The sequence below is a fragment of the Triturus cristatus genome, chromosome 4_1 (genome assembly GCF_964204655.1).
Source record: "Triturus cristatus chromosome 4_1, aTriCri1.1, whole genome shotgun sequence".
NCBI lineage: Eukaryota > Metazoa > Chordata > Amphibia > Caudata > Salamandridae > Triturus > Triturus cristatus.
The window spans coordinates 741,742,913-741,755,171 of NC_140585.1; the positions used below are offsets into that span (position 1 = coordinate 741,742,913).

At 47.2% G+C, this 12,259-nt stretch overlaps 1 protein-coding gene across 1 annotated transcript in view; it reads left to right on the forward strand.

Moving 5' to 3' along the window:
• LOC146855445 (stabilin-2-like) overlaps positions 1–11,483 on the forward strand; it is a 1,201,024-nt gene extending 1,189,541 nt beyond the window's left edge. Inside the window, 2 exon segments of the mRNA XM_085653243.1 lie at positions 3,497–3,613; positions 11,019–11,483. Of these exon segments, the coding sequence (XP_085509369.1) occupies positions 3,497–3,613; positions 11,019–11,063 (162 nt within the window). The 3' untranslated portion in view covers positions 11,064–11,483.
• Positions 11,484–12,259: the final 776 nt, after the last annotated feature.

A 12,259-nucleotide genomic window follows, 5' to 3' on the forward strand; every position in this document is an offset into this window, starting at 1 on the left:
ATGACTACCTGAGGGAACTCACCTTGGGTTGGCTTCCGGACCGACATAGAGAGTTTCTGGCTGAACCCATAAGTCTGGATGAAATTCGGGATGCAATCAACCAGATGGCACCCGGGAAGGCCCCCGGGCTGGACGGGCTGCCCATGGACTTTTACAAGGCATATGCAGATATCCTGGCACCGGTGCTTCGAGAGGTCTATCTTGAGGCGCATGAATCCGGAATGCTTCCCCCATCCATGCAGGAGGCTCTAATCATCTCTCTTCTAAAACCCGGTAAACCACCCTCGTGTTGTGATTCCTACCGTCCCCTCTCCCTAATCAACTGTGATGCGAAAATTCTGACCAAGGTTTTGGCTAATCGATTGCAGTTGTTACTGGGGGGGTTGGTACTGTCGGATCAGGCGGGTTTCGTCCCCGGCAGGGCTACCTCATACAACCTTCGTACGCTCTTCTCCATATTGCAAAATGTGGACCCTGACTTGCCGTTGGTGGCGGTCTTTCTAGACGCCACCAAGGCCTTTGATTCGTTAGAATGGGACTATCTCCAATGCATTCTACGAAACATGGGGATGCCAATAGGTTTCACGCAGTGGATAGATATCCTTTATCGTCAACCAGTAGCTCGCGTTGGGGTAAATGGTCGGATATCTGATGCCTTTGCTATATCGAGGGGCACGCGTCAGGGGTGCCCTTTATCTCCGTTGCTGTTCGCTATAGCAATTGAACCGCTGGCTGCCAGGCTCCGGCAACACCACCGGGACAAGGCTCTACGCTGCCTACAGCGGGAAGTCCTTATATCCCTTTACGCGGATGACATCACACTATACATACGCGATCCCGCTGCTAACCTTCACCCCATTTTGAGGGAATTCATTCGATTTTCTGGCATGTCGTGCATTCAAATTAACTGGGGAAAATCCACTATCTTTCCGCTCACTACAGCGGCCCAGCCATTCCCCCTCGATTATCCTCTGCGTTGGTGCACAGATGAGGTCCGTTACCTGGGCATACTCCTCACTCGAGACCGTGAAGAACTGATGCGGCTGAATTATGGCCGTGCTTTTGACCACATCCAAACTTGCGTGACCACATGGATCACGCTGCCACTCTCATTTGCAGGCCGCGCATCCCTCATTAAGATGGTAGTTCTACCTAAGCTCCTGTACCTCTTCCTAAATATCCCATACTATCCGGGCAAGTCCTTTTTTTAACTTTTGCGTTCTGAACTTATCCGACTGGTCTGGGGGGGAAAGCGGCCACGTCTGAGCTGGGACATCTTGACTCGTTCATTCGCACAAGGTGGCTTTGATCTACCGGAGTTCGAACTTTACTATTACAGTGCTCAGGCCCACTATGTGCATTATTGGATTCGCCCCACACCCTTCCTGCCTCAGATAGCGGTGGAGCATTGGCTGGCAGATCCGATCTTGTTGGAAGGCGCCATATTTAGCGTGCCCGAAACACGTACTGCAGATCATACCCCGGTTTCCAGCTCAGTCCTAGCATGGCGCCATATTGCGAAAAAAGCCCACACGACATTAGCATACTCTCCGTTGCTTCCCTTGGCATACCATCCCCTACTACCCCTTCTGCAGGAACAATTATTTAAGAACTTTATGGTCAAACTCAACATCAAGACATGGGGAGACCTATATCGGGACGGCCGCTTTAGGTCGCAGACACACCTGTTCGCCGACCTCACACCCACTCCCATGGATACATTTCTGTACATTAGGCTTCGTAGTGGGATTCGAGCACTGACGGAGGCGTTTCCAGCCGAACCGCCCACTTTAGACCCTCTACATCAGTTGCTCAAAGCTGCTACCCCTGCACATGCGGTATCGAACCTATATCACTCACTGCACACCACACCGGAGCCGGGGCCTTGCAGGGCACGCACTGGATGGGAGGGGGAGTTGGGAGAGCCCATTACAGACGAACTCTGGAACTTCTGCTGTTTACAAACCGAACAAATTTCTTCAAGCAGTAGATTCAGGGTCATTCACTATAAGTTCCTACATAGACTCTATTGTACTCCAGCCCGCATGCACAGGATAGGTCTCCGTGAGGACGACCTTTGTTGGCGATGCCACGCACCTGCGGCGGACTTTTTGCACGTAGCATGGGGATGCCGGGAGATTGCCGACTATTGGGGTCGGGTATATTCGGGCATTTCGGAGATGATAGATATACCATTGACGCCATCTCCAATGCAGGCACTTCTGGGTTACACAAAAACTGTTCGGAAACCTGTCCGCAGATTCGCCACAGTCGCCTTTCTTATAGCTAAGAGACTGATAGCTTGCAGGTGGGGGAGGGGCAGGGCCCCGAAATTCAAAGACTGGATCAGAGACATGGTACAGTGTCAAGAAACGCTGCTCTAATATGCGGAGCTTCTGCCCACAGCGTCTCGACCGGTGGATATATGGGGCCCTCTCACGACTTACCTGTTATCAAATCCCCTATCATAGCACACCATCATATAGCTGTATTATATAGATCCCATAGCGCTACGCACACTTAGGGCACCCTGCTTGAGCGGTAGTGCGCTGTGTCGGGAGTGGGTTTGGGCTGATCCTCCATCGCATTTACATAAGGCTTGCCCACACTTCAACAGATGGGGGACATAGTTTCCCGGATTCAAAGTGGCCTCTTCTGGGGCTGCTGGCGGGTGGTGATGGTGCAGGTTCTCCCTCCGTGTTCCTCCGGCATTGATGGGTTACGTAATGCACTTTGAGGTATTGCACCCCTGGGAAATGAGATGTGATAATGTTGCACCCTGTGTTTTTACCTCTGCACAATGTGTACACGTAGTATGTAACAGCTGTTAACTGAAGGTTCCAATAACAAACAACAGGACGTAAGTCCCTTTTGAGCTATCATCTTACCTATCGGTAATACTGTAACGCGGCCGGCCCCTAGCGGGTTGTAGGCGAACCGCTGTGTACACCATTGCCTTAATGTCTGCCACCACGCTGCCGGCCACTTGTGGTTGTAGGCGCTGTGCTGTGTATTGTGATTATATGCCGAATAAAGTTTTTTTTGGGGAAAAAAAAAAAGTCAATGGGAGCCCTTTACAGTCTTTGAAAATTTAAAATAAATAAGATTGTTCAAAGTATCTTCAAAGGTCCTTTGTCTAGCCAGGAAAAAGGGTAGCCAAGCTGTAAAGAACAATGCTAGCCGCAAGTATAATGGTTGGACGTGGTGACTAAAGCATGCAGATTAGGTATAAAATCCCTACCTACACAATGCGTAATCTAAATCACAGAAGGACTATTAGATACATGTACAATGTAGTAGCGCCATCTGAAAAACAGTCTGTAGCACTATCAAGGTTTTCTTTTGCCCACAGGAAGAGCGTACCCTGATTTGCAGCATATCGAGTTCATGCTTGTAGTGTTGTGAATGTGTCCTCCATCACTGAAGCTGTGCTTTCCTTTCACACACAGAGATGTTGTTTAACTACAATTTTCTAACTTTTACTTTTGGTTTGCAGTCAAATGAAAATATAAGTGTGTCAGCACTGGACAAGTCTTCCTTATCAAAGCCAATGTATGAAAGCTCAACCACTTCTGTGGCAACTCCCTCCGAGCCGGCCTACGATGCATTTTCTGTGAGTTTGACACCAATGCATTCCCTTTATTTTCACTCTGTCTGTTTAAGTGGGATGCTTGCCTGGTGTTTGATTGAAAGACAGCAGGTAGATGAATGTGGTTTGATGGCACTGAGACAAATACACAAACAGCAAGAATCAATGGTGGAACCAAAAGACACAGTCATGGTTTGTTCACTTCCATACCCGCCGATAGACTTTCAAAACTCCTCCCTCTTCTCAAGTAAGCAAAGTAGCCTTTTTAATAGAATATTTTGCAGCAACTTCAATAGTTTCATTGCTGTTTTATTGTCAATTTCCAACATAGGCTTCAATGATAGTACCATAGAGGGTCATCGGTGGTGGGTACTAAATATCAGAAGTGCTCACAAGCCATTGCTGTTATGACCTCCGAAGCATTATTGGGTGGCATATGTCCTGGTATTTAAGGCACCTGTGTCTACATGTTATTGCCAATCCTTCCTATTTACATACCTTAGCATCTATATATACACGTTGTTAGCCTGCTTCTGAGTGAGTTCTCCTAGTTTTGACAGATGAGGGAACAAGGGTTATAGTTATTTTCTCATAGCCATGAAATCCAAAGAAATGAAGAAGCTGAGATTAGAATTAAAGTTCAGGAGCTTTGCACATGCCCCTGTCGCCCCAATGGTGCCCTAACTCTTTAAGGGGCCTCCTTTAAGCCCAAGCCCATGATATCTGTGAGAAAAGGACATTTCAGGGGGCCCTCATCACATGCCTCGTTCCCACAAAGTTCAGTTCCACTGTTCATATATATCCCCTAGCTCACATCTGTTGGCAGTGAAACCAAAATAATATTAGCGAGTCTTACTTTTTGTTACTGAAAGGACCTTCGAGGTAAGCCCGCCCCCTCTCATGGTAGAAGGTAGAATTCATAAGGATAAGAACCGGTAGTTATGACATTTTTTTTTACTGCTTCCAATCTGTGAATTTCTAACCTAAAAAAGGATTTAAATGTAATGTCTACATGTACAACAATTCAAGAAATACATCATTGGTATTTCACACAATTCATACACATTTAATAACATAAAAATACATATAGATACCATTAATGTATTTATTGCCTATAATAACAAGTTACTAACTCTTGGTAACGCCTTATCTGGTAGAGACTATATAGCAGCATATTCCTTACCTCAGAATAATCTCCAGGTGTCAGACTGGCTCTGGAAATTTTTTGAGCAGTACCCCTGCACACCGATAGGTGGCATCGTTCTGCTCCACGTCCCCATTGTCCGCGCCGGAAGCATCATGCGCAGTACCTATATAGGCGCCACCTCAGCGTGCTGACGTCAGTTACTTTTACAACTTTACATGCCAGGAACGTGGAGCGACGATGAGAAATGACCACTGGTGTGGAAAAACTAAGGCCATGAGAAGGGTGTCCCTTATACTGCAAACGATTCGCAGAGCGGAGAGGATTGGTAAGGAATCTACAGCTAGATAGAGTCTCTACCTGATAAGGGGTTACAGAAGGCAAGCAACTTGTTCATCTGATCGAAACTTTTATAAGCAGATTCCTTACCTTAGAAGATATTTCCAAGCAATGCCTCCCTGGAGGTGAATCTGCAAAGCCAATTTTAAAATTCCTGTAGGACCGAACGGGCAAAGTGTCCAGATAGTAGTTTTTTGTGAATGTGAGCAAGGAGGCCCACGTTGCTGCCTGACAGATATCAAGAACAGGGAGTCAGTGGGGTAACGCAGTGGTTGCAGCCTTAACTCGGGTGGAATGAGCACGCAAATCCTCAGGGGGATGCTTCTTGGCCAATGCATAACAGATCTTAATGCAGAGCACTATACATGGTGAGATGGTCTGTTTCTCCACAGCCTTGCCTTTCTTAGCGCATAAGTACCATATGAAAAGTTTATCGTCCACCCAGAAGTCTTTTGTGTGATCCAGGTAGAATGACAACAGTCTTTCTGGGTCCAGGTGGGGGAGTCTCTCCTCTTCTTTGGAGGGGTAAGGCAGCGCAAAGAAGTTAGGAAGGGTGATGTTTTGGCCTACATGGAAGTGGGTCACAGCCTTCGGAAGGATGGAGGCCATGTCTGGAGAGAAGGTGGTGTAAGGAGGGTGTGCCAAGAGTGCATGCTATTCCTTCTGGCAGATGTTATGGCCACTAGAAAGGCAGCCTAAGAGGACAATTGTTCAGAAGCTCAAAGAGTACATACATTAAGGTGAGAACAAGATTAAAATCTCACTGGGGCATAATGAATAGTATGTGGAGAAACGTGCTGCAAGCCTTTAAGAAACCTAGTCACAGCAGGTGTCTAAAATAAAGAAGGTTGGTCCGACAACCGCAAAAAAGCCAAAATGGCTGAAAGATAACCTTTAACTGTGCCCAGAGTGGAGCCCTGCTGGGCCAAAGAGAGAGCAAACAGAAGTACATTAGATAGAGGTGCAGAAAGGGGGTCAATGTGCTGGAAATCCCACCATGTTATAAACGTATGCTACTGTCAGGCATATACGAACTTGGTAGAGGGACGCCTGGCTGTCAGAATAACATCACAGACTTTGGGAGGAAGTCGAAAGCTGTAACTGTAGCTAATCAGTCTCCACGCATGAAGGTGAATGATGCGCAGGTTGCTGCAACAGAATAACTTGGTTGGAGGGCCAACAATCATGCTTTACAGCTTGGGATACCAGACTCTCTGTGCCCACTCCGGAGCCACAAGAATAACTTGAACTCAGCCATTCCTGATCTTCCTGAGAATTCTTGGCAGGAGTGGTGTTGGTGTTACGTCATACAGTAGACCGAAGCTCAACTTGAGATAAACAGCATCTCCGAGCAAGAGTCGCCTTGGAAACTCCAGCATGCAAAACTCATGGCATTACCTGTTCTCGGCGGTGGCGAATAGATCTAACCAAGGCTCTTCCCACTGCTGAAAGAGTCCTTGCACCACCTCTGGATGGAGATGCCATTTGTGATCCCCTAGGCATCTTCAACTGAGTTAGTCCATCCTGGAATTCAGAGAGCTCACCAGTTGTTGATTCACCAGGGAAATGCATTGCTGTTCCATCCTCTTGACAAAGGGTCCAGGACCCCACCCGCCCTGTTTGTTGCAGTCCCACATGACTGTGGGGTTGTCTGTGAACACTTGCACCAATCTTCCCCTATTCAAAGTAAGAAAGGCTTTCAGTTCCAAGCGATTCGACCAAAGTTCCAACAGGTTGATGTGGAGCTCGGACTCCGCCGGAGACCAGAGTCCTATGATTTCCACCTTTTCCAGATGCCCGCCGCATCCCAGAAGCGGTGCATCTGTCTCCACAGTCAACTCTGGTTGGGGAAGGGATGGGGGTATGCTAATGACCCAATGGCAGTTCGTCAACCACCACTGCAGATCTTTCACAGTTCCAATCCAAAGGCCTTGACCATGTCGGAGAGATTCCCCTGATGCTGCACCCACTGGAACTTCAGTTCCCACTGCAGAGCCTGCATATGCAAGCATGCATGAGAACAAGCAGAATGCAGGCGGCCATGAGGACCAAAAACCTCAGGGTCGGTCATTCTCACGAAGTCCAGGATAGATGTTGAAACATTTGTATCATAGCTGGAATGTCCTTGACTCGACCCAGGAGGATAGGCCCAAAACTGCACTGTGTCCAGAGCAGCTCTGAGAGGGAGTCATGTGTGACTTTGGCACGTTGATAGTAAACCCCAGCAAGTGCAGAAGGTTCATCGTAGTCTGGAGGTGGGAGATGACTGCCTGAGGTGAGCCCGCCTTCAACAGTCAATCGTAGAGGTAGGGAAAGACTGGAACCCCCCACCTGCACAGATGAGCTGCATCCACCACTATCACTTTCATGAACACCCAAGGGGAGCTTCAAGGCCGAAAGGGAGCACAGCAAATTGAAAGTGCTCTTGGCCCACTGTGAACTGCAGGTAACATCTGTGGGCAGGCAGGACAGAGATGTGGAAATATGAGTCCTGCAAGTCCAACACTACCATACAGTCTCCCAGGTTCAGAGCAGACAGAACTTGTACGAGCGTGAGCATTTTGAATTTCTCCTTTTTCTGGAAGATATTGAGAAGGTGCAGGTCTAGGATATGACAAAGGCCTCCATCATGCTTGGGCACCAGAAAGTAGCAGGAATAGCAACGATGACCTACTTCTGATACCAGCACTGTCTCTATGGCTCGCTTAACCAAGAGAGCCAGCACTTCCTGACAGACCAAGGAGAGGTGGTCCTCTATCAGCCAGTCATAAGTGGGTGGCATGGGTGGAGGGGTAGCCACAAAGAGGAGGGAGTAGCCTCTTTGGATGATTGCAAAACCCAACAGTCCACAGACACAGGTGCAGGTGATGGTGTATCCTGCCTCCTACTGGATTCCCAAGGTGATCAGAGGGCAAACTAAAGGGGTTTATAAGCTGCAGCTGACGGGATGGTGGTGGACTGACCTGACCTCCGTGTACCTGTCCCACATGGTTTATGGGACTTGAATCCTCTGGCACATAGAGGCTGGGAAGTCTATTGGCTGTGGTAGCTGAGATGGAATGGATATGGTTGGAGACTCCTTCCATGGCCAAGAAAGGGGCAGAAGGAGGAATGGGGGTGATGAAGGGCCATAAACAAGCCAATAGGTCCTGGCTGTAGCTTCGCTGTCCTTAAAGCGCTCTGAGTCCGTCTTCGCTCCAAAAAGATGAGAGCCATCAAAAGGGCATGTTCATAAGTGAGGCTTGGACAGCCCCTGAAAAAACAGTTCTTCTCAGCCAGGAAGGACCACCGACGATGAAATTCCTGTACCCAGCGAGTCAGTCGTGTCGATTCCACATTGTATGGTGAACCTGATGCATTTCTCTTGTCAGCAATAGCTTTAGAGTGCATGGTTTGGGCCTTCTACAAGATCATGGGCAACACTTGCGCAACCGAATCCAATATCATATGGGAATATTGGCCCAAAAGGCATGCAGTGTTCTCTGACTGCAGTGCAAGGCTTGCGGAAGAGAATATTATCTTTCTAAAGGAATCCTGCCTTTTAGATTCCCCATCAGGTGGCATAGTAGTGAACACACCGTGGTTGATCCTAGAAGTGGAGGCTTGAACCACCAAGCTATCCAGGGTGGGGAGCTGGGTAAGAAAACTCGGGTCCAGGCAGTGGTGACAGGCATTTGTCCCTTGCACAGGAGACCCTGTGCAGCGCTTGAACCAGGCCCCAAGTAGGACATCAGTAAGGTCTTTATTAAATGGGAATAAGGGTTAAGAGGAAGTGACTCTCAGCTGAAGCACCTCTGTCAAGACATTTGTCGTGACTGGCACTGTGGGTAGTTGAAGGTCCAATACCTCAGCTGCACTACGCAGCACCACAGCAAAAAAAGCTCCCTCCTGCATATCCATGGTAGGAGGATAAACCAAGCCAGTGTCTGGCGAGTTGTCTACCCATTGGCATCTGCCAATTCCTCTTACCAGTAGTCCTCCTCATCTACAAGATGGTGGTAACCATAAGAGTCCTCAGACCCCTACCATTCTTCTCCAGGTCTATCAAGAGTAAAAGGTACTGGAATGCATGGTCTAGGATGACATACATCCAGCTCCGTGTTGTTGTCTGGAATGAGGATGAGGATGGGGATGGTGTCGCTGTGGGTGTTGGTGACATGGGGGCCGATGGCACTGGAGCGAATGCAGATGAAGGGATAGGTTTCACCAGCAGCTCGGCTCTGGATCCAGCAAGGGATCCATGAGGCCTGACTTGTGCCAATGGCGAGCCTGCCCATAGGGATCCAGTGGGAAACCCTCCTGAACCGATAGGGCCTGTAGGCACTCCAGAGGGACCAGGCAAGCAAAAATTGAGGTGCATGGCCTCATAAAATCCTTTAAGCTGGGCGGGGGTCTCTCTGGCTACCAGAAAGTCAGGGAAGTGCGAAGCGGACCTGGACTTGGGCTCTGCCAAACCACGAAGCCTGGAGTGCCGAAGCTCCTGTGCCTCGTCAATGACTTCAATGGGTGCAGTAAAGTCAAATACCTCTTCAACTTCTTGGATTTTTTGTGTTGTGGGACTTACCCAACTTCCCCAAGGACTTGGAGTGCGAGGATGATCGCCGGGTGCGGCTTCGCTAGCGATGCCGGTACCTCCCACACGAAAAGGATATTGAGCATCATGGGGTCGTCCAAAGTCAGGCGGCAAGGAACTTGAGGGATCGCTCCCTCGGTGACATTGGTTGCACGGCGTGGTAGTCCTCACAGGTCTTGCAGTTATAGTCATACTCCAAGCACCACAAACAGACCTAGTGGAGGTCTGTCACAGACATCTTTCTGTGACAGTCACTAGAAGAGAAATCTCTCAAAAAGAGTAGACAAAAGTAGGCAAAAAAGCCTGTAAAAAAGTGGCTGATGGTAGCTCAAACCAGGATCAGCGCTATCTGGTACGGAAAGGAAAGAACTAATGTCAACACGCCGGGGTGGAGCCTATATAGGCTCTACAGACAAAGCAACAACACAAAGCCGAATGACGCCACCTACTGGTGCCGGGGAACTGCTTAAATATCTTCCGGATCCAGTCTGACACCTGGGGATTATTTGAAGGTAAGGAATCTGTGGCTAGAATTGTCTATCAGATGTAGAGCTATTGTTGCCCTGGCCCATACACGAGTAGCTCAGTCCAAGTTTTTGCTGTGTATTCTGGGCTTATAGTCTTTTTTATCCGATTATAAAATTGGGGGTCATTTCAAGAAGACCTGCATTGGTGTTGTGCAAAGCTGAGCACCTACTTTTTAGCATTTGAGGTGTCTAAAGTTCATACGTCTCCCAGATAATGCGTAAACTTTAGACAGAACAAGTCAGAAAAAGAGAGAGGCAATCATTGTTCACTGTCCTAACTTATACCATTTGAATTTTGTGCATTGCCTCAGAGACGTTCAGAGTTTTATACATATGAACTTTAGGCAAATCAGCACAGAAAAACAGACGCTCGGCTCTGTGCTCATTCAGCACAGTCTTTCATGATACAGGCAAATCTGCTTCCTCGATACAGGTAAATCTGCTTCCACGATACAGGTAAATCTGCTTCCACATCGATGTAAGCAGACCGCAGCAGATAATGTAGGACAACATGGCGGCAGATAGAGATGGCAGCTGTTGTCGATAGTTTATTGGCAACTTCCCTTCACAAGAACTTAATAATTTAAAAAGATGTCTAAGTTGGGGTGCAAAGCACAAGAGGAGGGTAGGGGGTCTTGCTTTGAGGAGAGTTCCTCTAAACAGTTTTCTGTACCACAAAGACACACCTCACTCCCATCCACACAATACTTTGCTTTCTCTCAAGGAGTAAATAGCAGTTTAGCACTTCATGACCTATGCATTCACCGTCCTAAAGCCAATCAAAAAGGTAAATAGTTACCAGGCATTAAGAGTTCTGAAGTGCTTTTTTCGTTTGGATTTTTACAGGACTCAGACGAACAGCAGTTGGTGACAGACGAACCGTACGAGTGATTACTGCGCTGAGACGTGGAAGCTACATTTTCAGCTGTGAACGTGAAACAAATTTTTGCTGAGACGAGAATTGGTGGTTACCGTAATAAAATGTGAATATTTAATGTCCGTTTTGTGCGTTCCAGTTTCACAGTAGAATGAGTGGGTTGTGCTTTGTCATCACAACAAATACTAGCATCCTTTCAAAGATTAAAATACAGCACTTTTGAGCTGTATACATTTTGATATGTTACTCATTCAATATAAGGTTTAGGTGTGAAGGTGAGACTTGAAGATGTCATTTCCACTGCCTTGTTGTCAGAAGCCTGAATAGTCTTTCAGCTTTTTTGTGTTTTCAATGTAACATGGTTCTTCAGTCGCTTCTTTTGCACTAAAATGGATTATCACACAAATCTATTTCTCCCTAATAAAGTTTCTATCAGTGTTTTTATAGATTGACATGACCCAAGTGATTATTTTATATAACTCAACCCTTTCGCTGCTAGGCCTCCCCCAAGGCCCCAAACCCCAGCCCCTTCCCCCAAATTCTAAGCCTTTCTTTTGGCTATTTAGGATAGTTTGTGCCTAGGCCTAGATAAATTTTATACACATAAGCTATCCATTCCAATTTTGCATCCTTCTTTCCCGACGTCTTGGGTATTCCAAGGGTACCCAGGGTTTGAGGCTACCCCTGGAGGGGACTGAGAAATTAGCCAAAATATAGCTATATTTCGTCTGTTTGAGGAACAATGGGGGGGAAAAGTGCTGAAGAAGAAAGCATCTTTTTTTTCCTGAAAATTGCATCAACAAAAGGGTTGCGGTGTTTAAATCAGCATCTTCCCAGCTTTCAGGCCAGACAGACCTGATTCAGTAAACCTAATTTGGTACCACAGTTTGGCATTTTACTGGGAGACAGCCTGTTTTTCCTATTTTTTGTGCTTTCAATTGCCTTCCAGGTTGTAGTGGACACGGGTGTAAAACCCAAGGTGGATCCTGGAAAGCTATACATTTCTGAAAACTAGACAACATTCTGAATTCATCAAGGGGTCCTTTGTGTAGATCCTCAAGGTTTTCCTATAGAAAAGAGATTTCTCAATAAAGAAAATATTGAAATCGAGTTACAAAAAAACAGCGATTTGTGTCTACGTTTCCATCTGTAACTTCTTCTTACTATGGCACATTTTTGAAACCACTATACAGTTACACCTGCTGGATTC